Raw genomic sequence first — 15,996 nt, forward strand, 5'->3', positions numbered from 1 at the left:
GTAGCAAATGCCCTCCATCTTCTGTCCATAATTATGAGTAACTCAGACCCCACGTGGTCCAGCATCCCTTAAGGATCTCCATCTCATCCCATGGCCTAGTGGGAGGCGGAGCTCTCCCCTGGGCTTCCTCCAGCTCCTGGTGGCTTTCTTTCCTGGACCTGACACCGCACACCATATGGACTTCAGGATCCCCCAAAATCCACTCTCACAGAGATTGCACGAGTCAGGCAGACTGCTGACAACTTCCCTGGAACGGTGTTTGGGGGGCAAAAGTGCAAATTCACAGCAACTCTGACAAAGGGAAGGACCTCATAGGTGCCCAGCCACGCCCCACGGTGGCATTCCTGCACGGGCTTTCAGCTCAGCCCAGTTCCTTACTCTCCTTACCGCTGTTTCTTCTGCTTCTTCCTTCTCTCTCTTCTCTCCTGTTAGGATCAGAAAGCACAATTCTTCCCCTCTGTCAAACAGAGCAGCCTCCTCCTCCTCCGAAACCTTGTTCAAAGCATTCTTAGAACAAAGGCAGCCTTCTTCCTAAGAGGAATTATGGCGAGTAAAATTTCCTCCGCCTCATTACACATACAAGAGCTGGAATCTCTTTTAAAGCTGGGTTGGTTATAAATTGCAAGCAAACAGCTGCAAAACTCTCTCGAGATGAGTCTCCACTGACTCACTTTCTGCCCCTCAGAACCGGGTCACCAGATGGCGAACGCTGCCCAGGATCATGCTACCTCGGGGACCTCTGGCTTCCAGAACCATCTCCCATGTCCTCCCACCCTACTGACACATGGGCTGCCCAGGTCCCCTCCAGCTGGGCAGCCGCTGCCCCACGCTTCCTTCCGGGACACCCACCACAGGCCGGGGAGGGAAGCAGTGTTTTTACACATAGGCTGTGGTTTGTGGGCTGAGGGGTGGAGGAGCCCCGCCTGCTTTGCACCCACAGGTCAAGGGCCCCGCTCAGGTCAGGACTGGCAGGCAGCTCCAAGTATCTCATTGTAGCAATAGCGGTGACCTTGCCAAAGAGCCTGCATGGGCTAGAGCCAGTGAAGGCTGGGGTCATTCACTGCCTTGTTAGCCTGGGCCAGGGCCAGATTTTACAAGTATGGTGGCGCACGCTTGTAATCCCAGCATTCAGGAGGCTGAGACTGGAGGACCGCGGTTTGCGGACAGCCTCAGCCGCTTAGTGAGGCCCTCTGTGTCTCAAAATAAATAATAAAAAATAGGGCAGGGGGTGTAGCTCGGAGAATGCCCCTGGATTCCATCCCCAGACCCACAAAAAATAAATAAATAAATAAAAAATTAAAAAAAAGAAAAGAAAGAAAGAAAAGAAACTTTCTGGAAGCAGAAAGTTTCTAAAAGGCCAGCAGGCAGCAGGTATTCTTCAAAATAATCCCCAACTCAGGACAGGGAGGTGTACATCTTTCTGGAAAGCCTATCAGATCTCTGATGAGGGGAGGAAACAGGAAATTTGAAAACTATTCTAACATTGCTGTTACCCTTATTATTATTATTTTCTAGGTAGTAAATTTTGAGTTTATTTGGCATTTTAATTAGAAGTAAAACAGGCATAAGTTTTTTTTTAAATTATTAAGTCAGGCATGGTGGCACATACCTGTAATCCCAATTATTGGGAGACTAAGACAGGAGGATTGCAGGTTTGAGGACAGTTTCAGCAACATAGTGAGACTCTCAGCAAACTATCAAGACTCTATTTCTTTTTCTCTCTCTTTTTTTTTCCTTTTCTTTTTTAACAAGCGTGCGCCACCATGCCCAGCTCAGGAGTTTATTTTAAAACCCCAAACAAAAAGGGCTGGGGGTATATCTTTATATCTTTCAGGTAGAATGCTCCTGGGTTTAATCCCCATTATCATAAATAAATAAATAAATAAATAAATAAACAAACAAACAAATAAATAAATGGTTTGATCATGTATAAGAATGTTGGGTTCAGCCAGGAATGGTGGCACATGCCTGTAATCTCAGTACTTGAGAGGCTGAGACAGGAAGATCTCAGGCTAAGGATGGCCTCAGCAAGTAGTGAGACTCGCACCAACATAACAAGACCCTGTTTCAAAATAAAAATAAAAAATAAAAAATAGGACTGGAGGTCTAGCTCAAAAGTATAATGCCCCTGGAGATATACATATGATGTATATATACATTTTTCAGTTCTGGGGATTGAACCCAGAGGCATATTACCTCTGAGATACACCTACAGCCCAATTTTTTTATTCTTTAGTTTGAAACAAGGTCTCACTAAGTTGTGGAGCACATTACCAAGTAGCTGAGGCTGGCCATGAATCTGCGATCTTCCTGTCTCAGCCTCCCAAGTACTGGGATTCCAAGTGTTTGCCATCATGCCCAGCTTGGGGTCTTTCAAAAAGTAAGTAAGCGCCGGGTGTGGTGGCGCACGCTTGGGAGGCTGAGACAGGAGGATCACACAGGTTCGAAGCCAGCCTCAGCTACTTGGTGAGGTTCTCAGGAACTTAGTGAGACCCTGTTTCCAAATAAAATATAAAATAGGTCTGGAAGTATAGCTGGAGGTAGAAAGCCTCTGGGTTCCACCCCCAGGATCACCAAAGGAAAAAAAGAAAAAGTAAGTAAGAAAAGATGTGAATCAAGGAACAGAAGAATAAAGTGAAATGGTCTGAGAATGAATGGTGGCTTGGGAGGAGGGAGGAGGGGAGCCTCTGGCACAGGGGGCATGCTGCCCTGCAGCAGCTCACCTGTGCCCACAGCCCCTCTCTGCTCGTGGAAGAAAGTTAAGAAAAGTGTGCCCTTGAAGGAGATACTGGGACCCCAGACCTCACTCTCTTTTGTTTCCCAGCTGCTATGAGGTAAGCAGCTAATAGACTGCCTCACCACTGGCTGAAAGGGCAAAGCGACCACAGACTGAAACCAAGAGTCAAAACAAACCTTTCCTCCTTCCACATGGATTTGCTCAGGTATTTTGTCACAGTGACAGAAAGCTGGCTAACATACCTCCCACCTCCCAAGTTCCTTTCTGCCATTTCTCAATGTGCATAAAATCTACCATTAACATTTCCATCTGACTCCTTTACCAAACTGGTGATATTTATGTTGGGATTTCAGAACTTTAATTGTGCCCAGCTTTGTATATTTCTGGAACTTTCTAGGATGACATATTATGTAGGCTAGGTAAGTAGTTTCTTTTGTTTGGTGCTACACTACAGTCCTATTAAAAAAAAAAAAAAAAAAAAAAAAACCAAGGTCTCAGAGCCGTGCGTGGTGGCACATGCTTGTAATCCCAGCATTCAGGAGACTGAGACCAGAGGATCGCGGTTCACAGACAGCCTCAGCTACTTAGTGAGGTCCTTTGCAACTTAGTGAGACCCTGTTTCAAAATAAAAAATAGGGCAGGGGGTATATCTCAGAGGTCGAATGCCCCTGGGTTCCATCCCCAGATCTGCAATAAATAAATAAATAAAAATAAATAAAACAAGGTATCAGTAAGTTGCTGAGGCTGACTGTAAACCTGTAATCCCCCCGTCTCAGTCTCCCAAGTACTGGAATTATAGGCATGCACCACCACGCTTGGCTCCAAATTTTTATATAATCGCATTGATTCCTCCTTAGAAGAATCCACAGGGTCTGTAAGCACTGCTGACTTCCCTTTCAGAGGTGGTAGCCCAAGCGCAGTGGTGGCGCACACCTGTAAGAGGATCACACACTCAAGACCAGCCTCGGTCACATTCAAGACCCTTAGCAACTTAGCAAGACCATTTTACAACAGAAAATAAGAGTTAGGAATGTAGTTCAGAGGTAGAGCACCCCTGGGATCAATTCCCAGTACCACAAAAAAAAGGGGGGGGAGTAGCCCAGAAGGTCAAATAAAACCAGCCAGTAAAGTATCTGTGTTGAGCCCTCTGACCTTGCTGAGATGCAGTGGAAAACCCCTATCAGGGTAATTCCCACTCTCCCTATACTGGGCTGCTATCCAAGCACACTGGGGATGGTTCCAGGCCCAGGTAGCAAACACCTTGTGCTTCGCCCCACCTCAGCTCTTCTCTCCCAGAGCTGGTCAACTCCAGGGCTGAAGAAAGCCAAGGCTCAGCACAGAGAAGCACTATGAAGTGTGATCCAACCGGGATGCTGCCTCAGTCTGTGACCTGAGTCAGGGTGTGTGGAGCCTTGGCTGGAGCTCAGCTCTTCTGCTGGCTGAGAAATCTCCAGAGTGCCCTAAACCCAAGTACCCTGAACAGAAAGCAAATTGGTTGAGAGTAAAGGTCTAGAGGCATAACCTGACCCTACCGCTGGCCAGCACCATGTGCATGAGACTTGACTTCTGTCTGTCTCTTCACCTGTAAAATGGAATGTATAATAGTGTCCTTTTAGGGTGGCTTTGAGTTAATCAGGTGAACTAAAACGCGTAACATGCTTACAAATTCATCACAGAGAAACGATAATTCTTTGAAGGGACAGATATGGTTATTCTGATTTGAACATTACACAATGTATACATGTATTAAAACATCACATGTACTCTATTAATATGCATAATTTTTACTTAAAAATGTTTACAAGCTGGGCATATTGGCATACCCTGTAATCCCAGTATTTGGGAGGCTGCAACAGGAGGATTGCAGAGTCTAGGCTAGCCTCAGCAACTTAGCCAGAAGCTGTTTCAAAATAAAATAGGAATGGGTATGTAGCTCAAAGGTAGAATACCCCTGGATTCTATTCCTAGTACCATTAAATTTTTTTCTTAATTTTTAAAAAAAGTTTACAAACTGTCTTCCTTACAGTGTTTAATAAATATTTTGATATTTTATACATACATTCTGACACATACTTGTGAATACATGTAAAAAGCTTTGAAAAATATCCTTCAACTGGGCGTGGTGGCGCATGCTTGTAATCCCAGCATTCGGGAGGCTGAGACAGGAGGATGGCGGTTCGTGGACAACCTCAGTTACTTAATGAGGCCCTCCGCAACTTAGTGAGACCCTGTTTCAAAATAAAGAATAAAAAAATAGGGCAGGGGTGTAGCTCAGAGATCGAATGCCCCTGGGTTTCATCCCCAGACCCCCAAAACTAATCCTTCAAAGGATGGCAAAAAAAATTAATTTGATGATATCAAGTGTTGGTGAAGAAGTGGAGCAACTGGAACTCGTGTACACTGTTGGCAGGAATGTGAAATGTATAGCCACTTTGAGTGACAGTTTGGCAGCTTCTGATAAAATTAAATATTTACCATATAAATATTTACCATTTACCATATAAGCCAACAATCCCATTCCTAAATGTTTATTCAAAGAAATGAAAACATACCTCCACACAAAGAACGTTCATAGCAATTTTATTCATAACAACCCCAAACTGGGAAAAAGCCTAGGTGTTCATCAATAAGCGAGAGGAAAAACAAATTCTGGAACATCCTTTCAGTGGAACACTACACACAGATAAGAAGAATGAACTCTTGGTACACGCAACAACACAGATGAGGCTCAAATGCAATCTGCTAAGGAGAAGCCAGACACAAAAGGCTGCACACTGTAGGATACCATTTATATGACATTCTAGAAATGGAAAATAGATGGAGGGGTTGATTATAAGGAAGCATGAGGGTGGTGGAACAGTTTTACACCAGTTGTGGTGGTGTACACATGTCTTAATACACTTGCCCCAACTCAGAACTATACATCTAAAAACAGTAAATTTTGTCTTAATAAACCTGATGTCAAAAGTCATTAATGACTTTTACCTAGAGAGAGAAAGGAGGAAGATTGAAAGATAACCTTTCTAGCTGAGCGTGGTGACGCACACTTGTAATCCCAAGCATTTGGGAGACTGAGACAGGAGGATTGCCGTTTGTGGACAGCCTCAACTACTTAGTGAGGCCCTTCGTAACTCAGTGAGACCCCGTTTCAAGATGAAGAATAAAAACTAGGGCTGGAGCCAGGAATGGTGGTGCACACTTGTAATTCCAGCACTTGGGAGACTGAGACAGGAGGATCGCACAGGTTCGAAGCCAGCCTCAGCTACTTAGTGAGGCTCTCAGCAACTTAGTGAGACCCCTGTTTTCTTTTTTTTCTCTCTCTTTTTTTTTTTTTTTTTTTTTTTTGCGGGTCTGGGGATGGAACCCAGGGGCATTTGACCTCTGAGCTATACCCCCTGCCCTATTTTTTATTTTTATTTTGAAACCGGGTCTCACTGAGTTGCAGAGGGCCTCACTAAGTAGATGAGGCTGTCCGTGAACTGTGATCCTCCAGGTCTCAGCCTCCCGAATGCTGGGATTACAAGTGTGCGCCACCAAGCCCGGCAGGAGACCCTGTTTTCAAATAAGTATAAAATAGGTCTGGGAGTAAAGTCCCTGGGTTCTACCCTCAGTACCACAAAAAATAAAATAAAATAAAACAAAATAAAATAAAGAGCCAGGCATGGTGGTGCACGCTTGTAATCCCCGTGCTTGGGAGGCAGAGACAGGAGGATCGCCCAGGTTCAAAGCCAGCTGCACTGGCTTAAGAGACCCTGTTTCCAAATATAAAAATGTATAAAATAGGTCTGGGAGTGTAGCCCTGAGGTAGAAGGGCTTCCAGGAACCCCAGTACCACCAAAAAAAAAAAAATAGGGCTGGGAGTATAGCTCAGAGATAGAATGCTCCTGGGTTCCATCCCCAGAAGGAAAGAAGGAAGAAAGGAGAAAGAAAGAAAGAAAGAAAGAAAGAAAGAAAGAAAGAAAGAAACCTTTCTATTCTACTTAAATACATCTCTGCTGTTTCACACACACACACACACACACACACACACACACACACACACACACACCAGACCTGGGAATCAAACCCAAGTCCTTACATATTCTAAGCAAGAGCTCTACCACTGAGCTACCCTATTTGTTAAACTTTTTTTTTTTTTTTTTTTTTTTTTTTTTGGTGGTACTGGGGATGGAATCCAGGGGCATGACACATCCTCAGCCCTGTTTGTTTTTTTATATTCTTTATTTTGAAACAGGGTCTCACTGAGTTGAGAAGGGCCTCACTAAGTAGCTGAGGCTGTCTGCGAACCGCGATCCTCTTGACTCATCCTCTCAAATGCTGGGAGCATGCGCCACCACGCCCGGCCTATTTAAACTTTTATAATGAGCATATTACATGTGTATTTAGTAATAATTCCATCAAGGAGCCAGGCATGGTGGTGCACGCTCATAATCCCAGTACTTGTGAGGATTGCAGGTTCCAGGACAGCCTCAACAAGTAGTGAGACGCTCATCAACTTGGCAAGACCCTGTTTCAAAATAAACATAAAATAGGGCTGGGGGGTATAGCTTGGAGGTAAAATGCCCTAGGCTCAATCCCCAGCACCATACATCATCGTCATCGTCATCATCATCGTCATCAAAATTCCATTAAGGTTTTATTTATTTTTTTCTTTTTCTTTTTCTTTTTCTTTTCTTTTCTTTCTTTCTTTCTTTCTTTCTTTTTTTTTTTTTGTGGTACTGGGGTTCCTGGAAGCCCTTCTATCTCTGGGCTACACTCCCAGACCTATTTTATTTTTGGAAACGTCTCTTAAACCAGCGCAGCTGGCTTCGAACCTGCGCGATCCTCCTGTCTTCACCTCCCAAGCGCGGGGATTACAAGCGTGCGCCACCACGCCCGGCTCCATTAAGATTTTAAATAATAACAACCATGTATTTATCTTGAAGGAAAACTGAGATCCAAATGAAATAATGAGAAAGAGCACACAGCAGGGTGTATGGACTTTAGATAGATGGAGAGATGACGGAGACAGTGACATGGGCAGCTACGTCCCCTCCTCTCATTGCCCAGCTCCCCTGCCCTCTTCAGCCCCAGGCCCACCCTCTGTGGCCCTTCGGATGCCCACATATTCCAAAGTGCGGAGGTGCAGAGGCCAAGGGGCCTCCAGGGAGAGAGACAGCCACGACTCACCTCAGTGACAAAGAGCGTGCGAGGGTCGATGATATCCAAGAAGTGTCTGAAGCGGCCGTAGAAGGATGTCTGGAGAGAGGGTGGAGAGGAGAGGTCAGCAGCTGTGCACCGTCCTGGGACCCACCCATGGCTTGTATTTGATTGGTCCCCAGGACTCCCATGTGGGTGATGAGTACCCACGGAGCCCCATTTCAGCCGAGGGCTTCGTGGAGTCAACTCAGGCCATTGAGACCCTCGATGGATGTCCCTGCTTCTCCCCCAGGGGCCTCCCGCTCTTCTCCTCCTCTCCACTGCCCTGAGATCTATCTGAGCCCTTCAGGAACCCCCGAGCATCAGCAGGTACACAGGCTGTAGATGACACCTTTTCCCTAGCCACCTCCCAGCCTCCTGGCCTGGCTTAGGAACTCCAGGGTGAGAGGATGCTGTCTGCCCCTCCCAGCCCCCTCTCTAAGGTCCCTTTCTGCCCTCAGCGAGGAAGGTCCCCATAGGCAGAGCCCATGCAGGACAGTGCAAGCCCACAGCCCACAGGCCCTCTTTCAACCATAGCCCGGGAGCTGCTGTAAGGCTCGGGATGAGGGTCCAGCTCCCCCACCCTCGCCCCACAGCCAGGGCCTAGAAAAGGAGGGCTTTGTGCTAAGCAGGCCACGGGCACCGGAGCACAATGAAAGGGAACCAAGCAACGCCACTGCCACTGCCGCGGGGCCTTCTGCCTGGGGATGGAGCCAGCCGAGCAAAGCCAAGCTCAAGGGGAGAAGACGGTGCCAAGTTCGGGGACCGGGAGGACGGCTGCAAGCGCTGGGGGCTCACGCCTCACTACACTCTAGGCACTACCCCAAATTCCTCCCCAGGGCCCACTGCTCTCCACGCACCGTCCTCCACACAGTGAAGGAGACATAAGCGTCCATGTCCTCCTCCCTTGCCGACTAGGACCGCAGACCCTGCAGTCAACTTCTTTCCTTTCCCTAACCAAGAAAGACTCAGAAATAGGCCCCAAGGCACCTCAGAATGGCAGTACAGACTGGGCCCGCCCCACCTGTATGGAGCACCCTCTGCACCCTACGTGTGTGTGTGTGTGTGTGTGTGTGTGTGTGTGTGTGTGTGTGTGTGTGTGTGATGCTGGGGATTGAACCCAGCAACATTCTACCTCCAAGCTATACCCCCAGCCTGAATTTTTATTCTTTATTTTGAAACAGGGTCTCACTAAGTTGCAGAGGGCCTCAGTAAGCAGCTCAGGCTGTTCTTGAATCCGGATCCTGCTGTCTCAGCCCCCCAGGTACTGATATTACAAGTGTGTGCCACCATGCCTGGCCCTTTGCGCTTGTAATCCCCGTGCTTGGCAGGCTGAGACAGGAGGATCGCACAGGTTCAAAGCCAGCCTCAGCTACTTAGTGAGGCCCCTTGCAACTCAGTGAGACCCTGTTTCAAAATAAAGAATAAAAAATAGGGCAGGAGGTATAGCTCGGAGGTCAAATGTCCCTGGGTTCCATCCCCAGACCCGCAAACCCCCCCCCAAAAAAAACCCCAAAAAATATAGGGCAGGGGGTGTGTGTAGCTCAGAGGTAGAATGCCCCTGGGTTCCATCCCCAGTACAGCGGGAAAAAAAAAAGGAATAATAAAAAAAATAAATAGGGCTGGGGGTATAGCTTAAAGGTAGAATGCACCAGGCGTGGTGGTGCACGCTTGCAATCCCCACGCTTGGGAGGCAGAGACAGGAGGATCGCGCAGGTTCGAAGCTAGCCACGCTGGCTTAAGAAACCCTGTCCCCCCCCCAAAAAAAAGTATAAAATAGGTCTGGGAGTGTAGCTCAGAAATAGAAGGGTTTCCAGGAATCCCAGTACCACCAAAAAAAATAAAAAAGGTAGAATGCCCCTGAGTTCCATCTCACCACAAACAATCAGATCTTATTCCAAAAGAACCAGCACTCCTTAGGGAAGTGTCTGGACCAGGGCAGGGGCAGGGGCGGTAAAAGGTGAACTGGTATGTTTGCTCTTCCAGAGAGTAAGGAGGTGCCAGTCCCATCAGAGTGACGGGGGCATGTCAAAAGGACTGGGGGCAGTTAGACATTGTGAGCCTCAAGCTGGAATACTCAAGAAGACCACAGCATCCCCAACATGGGTTCCAAGGGACTGAATCTGATCTCTGAGGAAACATCACACAACGCCCAAGTTGAGGAGTATTTCATAAAATAACTGGCCTTGCTCATCAAATATGTCACTGTCATGAAAACAAAGAAAGACTGAAAAATGGATTCACATTAGAGGACCCTAAAGAGAGGGTTGACTACTTTGTGTGATTTGGGGTTGGCTTCTTGATTAGAGAGAAGAATGCTTCCAAGGGCATTATTGAGACAAATGAAAAATTGGAACATAGATGATAGATTGTGTAAGTATCGCATCTTTGTTCAATTTTCTGGACATAATAACAGATATGGTTAAAAAGAGAATGTCCTTGTTCTTAGGAGGCGTTCACTCAAGTATTAAGGGATGAGCGGGTGGCACCTACTCTCAAATGGTTGAGGGCAAAGAGCAGGTGTAAATATAAAGGGCAGCCATAAAATCTGAAAATGAAGATAGCATCGTTTTATTTTTTACTTTTACAGACTAAAGACGTCTGTAATTATACCATGTATATTTGCTGTTTCCAGACTTTCTGATAGCCTATGGATAAAGAAAGTAACAAGAAAATGTGACAAAATGTTGAAAATGGGCGGATCGAGGCAAAAGGTCCATGCAAGTTTCCCTTATTTTTCCAAGGCAAGAGTTAACAGAGATTGCCTCTGGATAATAGGATTATGGGTAATTTTTCTTCAATACTCAGGATTGAACCTAGGGGCATTCTACCTCTGAGCTACACCTTCAGCCCTATTTTTTCATTCTTTATTTTCTGAAACAGGGTCTCACTGAGTTGCAAAGGGTCTCACTAAGTAGCTGAGGCTGTCTTTGAACTGTGATCCTCCTGTCTCAGCCTCCCAAATACTGGGATTACAAGCATGCTCCACCATGCCTGGCTCTATTTTTCATTCTTTTTTTTTTTTTTTTTTTTTTTGGTGGTACTGGGGGTGGAACCCAGAGGCTTTCTACCGCTGGGCTATACTCCCAGACCTTTTTTATATTTTATTTGGAAACAGGGTCTCACTAAGTTGCTGAGAGCCTCACTAAGTAGCTGAAGCTGGCTTCGAACCTGTATGATCCTCCTGTCTCAGCCTCCCAAGCGCAGGGATTACAAGCGTGCACCACCATGCCCGGCATTCTTTATTTATTTATTTATTTATTTATTTATTTTGCGGGTCTGGGGATGGAACCCAGGGGCATTTGACCTCCGAGCTACACCCCCTGCCCTATTTTTTACTCTTTATTTTGAAACTGGGTCTCACTGAGTTGCAAAGGGCCTCACTAAGTAACTGAGGCTGTCTGCGAACCGCGATCCTCCGGTCTCAGCCTCCCAAATGCTGGGATTACAAGCATGCGCCACCACACCTGGCTATTCTTTATTTTTAAACAGGGTCTCACTAGTAGCTGAGGCCGGCTGCAAACCTGCAATCTTCCTGTCTCAGTCTCCTAAGTACTGGAATTACAAGCATGTGCCACTGCTCCTGGCTGGTGATTTTTATTTCTACATCTTTTAAATTACTTTAAATTTTAAATTACTTTAAAATTATAAAACAGTATTAGATATGATATATAGAATATACATGTATTTGGGGGGTCCTGGGGATTGAACTGCAGGCAATTTTGCCTCTGATCTATACCCCCAGCCCTTTTCATTAGAGTTCCCAAAGAAGGATGTGGGGTCTTGAATGTCCCGTCCCTCCCTTACCGCCTTGCTCCAGGTCTCCTCCCCACCTAGAAGGGGCTGCACAGATCACCTGATGAGTGGGCTAGCGAGCAGCCAATGGCCTCCAGGCTTCCAGAGGGGGTGGAGCCCTCTGATGGGCTTTGGTGGGAGAACAGGATGGGAAGTTAGTGGTCCAAGAGGAATGGGGATGAGCAGGGGCAGGGCCTGGGGCCGGGAAGGGAATGGCCTGATTGGAGCAACTTGTACAAGACGTCCTGGCAGACACCTCCAGCCTTGGCTTGCCCTGTGGTCTCCATCCGTCAAAGTCTGCCAGCCCTCTCCTATCACTCTCCACCAGAGCTACTGGGGGAGAATTCCAGAACCAGCATTTTGTTCCACAGACATGACCACCTCCCACTGCGCAGGGCCCAGGGACTGTCACCAAGAAGGAGTCCTCCAGGAGCTCTGAGCCACCAAGGGAGACAAATAGCTACAAGAAACAAGTAAACAAATAACCACACACGCTGAGATCAGTGTTCAAATGAAGTATCGCAAGGAGCATTGGGGACGTGCCGATTTCTTCCTATTTCTTCCTCCAGTGAGTTAAGGCGGCATCTCAGAGGAGCGGGGACAGGAGGGAGGCCGAGTTTACAGAGCAAATAAGGTTACGGGAGGCAGTGGGAAGGTGTGCAGGATACAGTCAGACGCCACACTGGAAGCCTGTGGTCCCTTCATTGGTTCATGATTCAACTAGCTACGAGGACCTACTGTGTGCCCAGCACTGAGCTGGGACCATGAGTTACACCAAGGCTTACCAACTGTGGAGGGGATGAAGAACAGATTTCTAGTTAGAGGCTAATACTTATTAACCAGGATAAGGAAAGCAAGGGGCACAGTGTATTAATGGAGAGGAAGATTCTATATTGGTCATGTGCATTTGAGATAAGTTAAATAAAGGCCTTTCCCCAGAGTAACTTTTCAATAAACTCTTGGAAATACAGACCTGCGATTCATGAAAGGGGTTCTGAGCTGGAATGCTAAATACACAGGGTAATCCCAGCCCGGTTGGCCTGAATCCTCCAGGGGCCAGCCTTTAGTCTGACAAAAACAGGCTTACTGACTTTTTGCAACAAGGAAAGCCAACAGCAGAGGAATTGGTGGCATGCCTCTCCGGGAAAAGACTGGGTTAGCATAGGCAGAGGTGGGATAAAATTGAAATATTGATCACTTCCAGCAAAGTGAGGCTTCGAGGAAGGATCAACTTGGGTCTGAGCTTAGGGTTTCGTTTCCATGGAAACCACAAGGTTAAGACTAGTGTGGAATGGAGAACTAGAAACTCCTTATATGAAGCTGAGCACTCTGGGTCGACTCAGGTAAGGTGGCTTATATCTGCAGCTGGTAGACATCTCATTTCTACTGATGCAAAAAAATAGCAAAGTTTCTGGGAAATCCATGAACTTAGAGAACTAGATTTCTCAATGAGTGCTTACTCAAAGGAGGATCTTCTGATACTCTGTAGCCACAGCTGGTCCTTGGGAAAAACATTATTTCTTTTCAGAAACAATGGCTTTATCTGTACTAGTCCTTTTTGAAATTGTAACTTTCTAAGTTTGAGTTCATTTTTGGTTTCTCAACAGTGTAAAACGCCCAGTCCTCCCCCCTCCTGCCACCCCCACATACCTAGAGAATTGAGTCCCATTTTCACTCCATCACTCAGTGGATGGATTTTTTTTTTTCTTCCCCTTTTCTTTACCCAAAGAATGAGTCAGCCAAATGATTCCTTCCCTTTCCTTTCACCAAGAAAAGGTGCATCAGCTAATTCTCAAAAGTAGCAGATTGCCTTCCCACTGCCAGGGCTGCCCCTTCCCCAGGGACAGGCCGCTGGGAGGTGCAGGCCCTTAGAACTGACAGCCCCCTGCCCCAGACCTCAAAATGACCACTCACTTTCAAGATTAGGAATAAAATCCTCACTGAACCTACAGCCCAGGCATCCCAAGCCAGGCTGCACCTGGATCTCCTGGTAGGTCACAGTCAGGCCAGACATCAGGGTTCTGGTTCTGTTGGTCTGGCCTGGGTTCCACACATCAAGTCTGTGTAAAGACCTGGCTGAGTGATTCTGGAAGGTGTTGACCCCCACCTCTGCACAGCAAAACCAGTCCCCAGGATATATCTCAGCCTACAGGAAGGAAATGATTCAAAGATATAAGTACCTTCAAGGTACTAGTTTTTTGTTGCTGTTTGTTTGTTTGTTTGTTTGTTTGTTTTGCATTACTGGGGATGAAACCCAGAGGCATTCTACCTCCTAGCTACACCCCTAGCTCTGTTTTTTATTACCTATACATACATACATATATATAGAAATAGGGTCTCACTGAGTTGCAGAGGGCCTCACTAAGTAGTTGAGGCTGGCTAGAACCGCAATCCTCCTGTCTCAGCCTCCCAAATGCTGAGATTACAAGCATGTGTTCTTTTTTTCTTTTCTTTTTTTGGGGTCTGGGGATGGAACCCAGGAGCATTCGACCTCCAAGCTTCACCCTCTGCCCTATTTTTTATTCTTTATTTTGAAACAGGGTTTCACTAAGTTGCGAAGGGCCTCACTAAATAGCTGAGGCTGTTCACGAACTGCGATCCTCCAGTCTCAGCCTCCCAAATGCTGGGATTACAAGCGTGTGCCACCACGCCTGCTCCGAGTTATTCTTTATATTTTTAAAACAGGGATTGCAAGCGTGCACCACTACGCTGGACATCAAGGTACTATTTTGTGTGTGTGTGTGTGTGTGTGTGTGTGTGTGTTACTAGAGATTGAACCTAGTGGCTTTCTACCTCTAAGCTACGCCCCAGCCCTATTTTATTTTTTGTTTTGAAACATCAATCCTCAGTACCAAAAATAAAATAACTAATAGTTCTGGATAGATTGAAAACAAATGAGAAGTGGCCTGTGTGTTTCCTGTCCTGGGGCCCCAAACTTGCTAAGTCAGTATCTTAGTAGAAAGTAAAGAAAAGAGCGAATTCAGAAGAGGAAACACAAGCCGGGTATGGTGGTACACGTCTGTAATCCTAGTACCTGGGAGGCTGAGACAGGATTGCAGGTTTGTAGCCAGCCTCAACTGCTTAGTGAGGCCCTCCGCAACTCAGTGGCACTCTATTTAAAAAAAAAAAAAAGGAAAAAAGTTGGGGTGTAGCTCAGTGGCTCAGAGGTAGAGTCTCCTCACTGGGTTGAATCCCAAATTTTGCAATAAAAAAAAATTAAGTGACAGCTTAGGAAATGTGACTAGGTACTAGTTGTTTAATATTAATAATTATTTTGGGTACAAAGAATATTATGGTTAAATTAAAGCCGTGTGTGTGTGTGTGTGTGTGTGTGTGTGTGTGTGTGTGTGTGTGTGTTGCTGTGAATTGAACCCAGAGGCACTCTACCTCCTAGCTACACCCCAGCCCTATTTTATTTTTTTATTTTGAAACAGGGTCTTGCTAGGTTGATGAGTCTTACTACTTGCTGAGGCTGTTCTAGAACCTGTAATCCTCCTGTCTCAGCCTCCCAAGTACTGGGATTACAGGCAAGTGCCACCATGCCTGGCTTGGAAACAGGGTCTAGCTAAGTTGCTGAGAACCTCGTTAAGTTGCTGAGACTGGCTTCAAACCTGTGATCCTTCTGTCTCAGCCTCCCAAGTACTGGAATTACAGGTGTGTACCACCATACCTGTCTTACAGCTAATTTTAAAAGCCCACTGATAAAATGCGATACAGAGACCTCAGCAATATTTCCCTCCCCCTCCCCAAATCCAAAACAGTAACACTAGGCAAACCCACATTGAGGGATATTCTAAAAACATCTTGCCAGTACTTTCCCAAACTGTCAAGGTCATCAAAAACAAGCAAAACCCAACAAACCCACAGAACAGAGGAAACTAAGACATAATGCCTAGATGCACTCTCATAATCCCAGTACTTGGGAGGCTGAGACAGGAAGATCACAGGTTCTCCACTAGTCTCAGCTACTTAATAAGGCCCTCTGCAACTTAGTGAGACCCTGTTTCAAAAATAAAGAAATCTGGGCATGGTGGCTCACACTTGTAATCTTAGCATCTGGGAGGCTGAGACAGGAGGATCCCAGTTCATAGACAGCCTCAGCTACTATTTAGTGAGACCTTTTACAACTAAGTTAGACCCTGTTTCAAAATAAAGAACAAGGGTATAGCTTGGAGTTAGAATGCCCTTAGGGTATATCTTCAGTACTGCAAAAAATAAAAAATAAATAAAAATAAAGAATTAAAAAATCGAGCTGGGGGTATAGCTCAGAGGCAGAATGCCCTTGG

At 46.1% G+C, this 15,996-nt stretch overlaps 1 protein-coding gene across 5 annotated transcripts in view; it reads right to left on the reverse strand.

Moving 5' to 3' along the window:
• The window catches only part of SFXN5 (sideroflexin 5), a gene marked incomplete at both ends in the record, with an annotated part of 122,007 nt that overhangs the window by 101,955 nt on the left and 4,056 nt on the right, over nt 1-15,996 (reverse strand). For 4 of the 5 annotated variants that reach the window (XM_080711011.1, XM_080711010.1, XM_080711007.1 and 1 more), the window contains one exon: nt 7,907-7,975. The exons of the other annotated variant lie outside the window; for it this stretch is intronic. In XM_080711011.1, the coding sequence (XP_080567137.1) occupies nt 7,907-7,975 (69 nt within the window). The remainder of the gene's footprint in view (nt 1-7,906; nt 7,976-15,996) is intronic. 5 annotated transcript variants of the gene reach the window in all.

Source organism: Muscardinus avellanarius (genome assembly GCF_963383645.1).
Source record: "Muscardinus avellanarius genome assembly, chromosome: 15".
In the NCBI taxonomy this organism is placed as follows: domain Eukaryota; kingdom Metazoa; phylum Chordata; class Mammalia; order Rodentia; family Gliridae; genus Muscardinus; species Muscardinus avellanarius.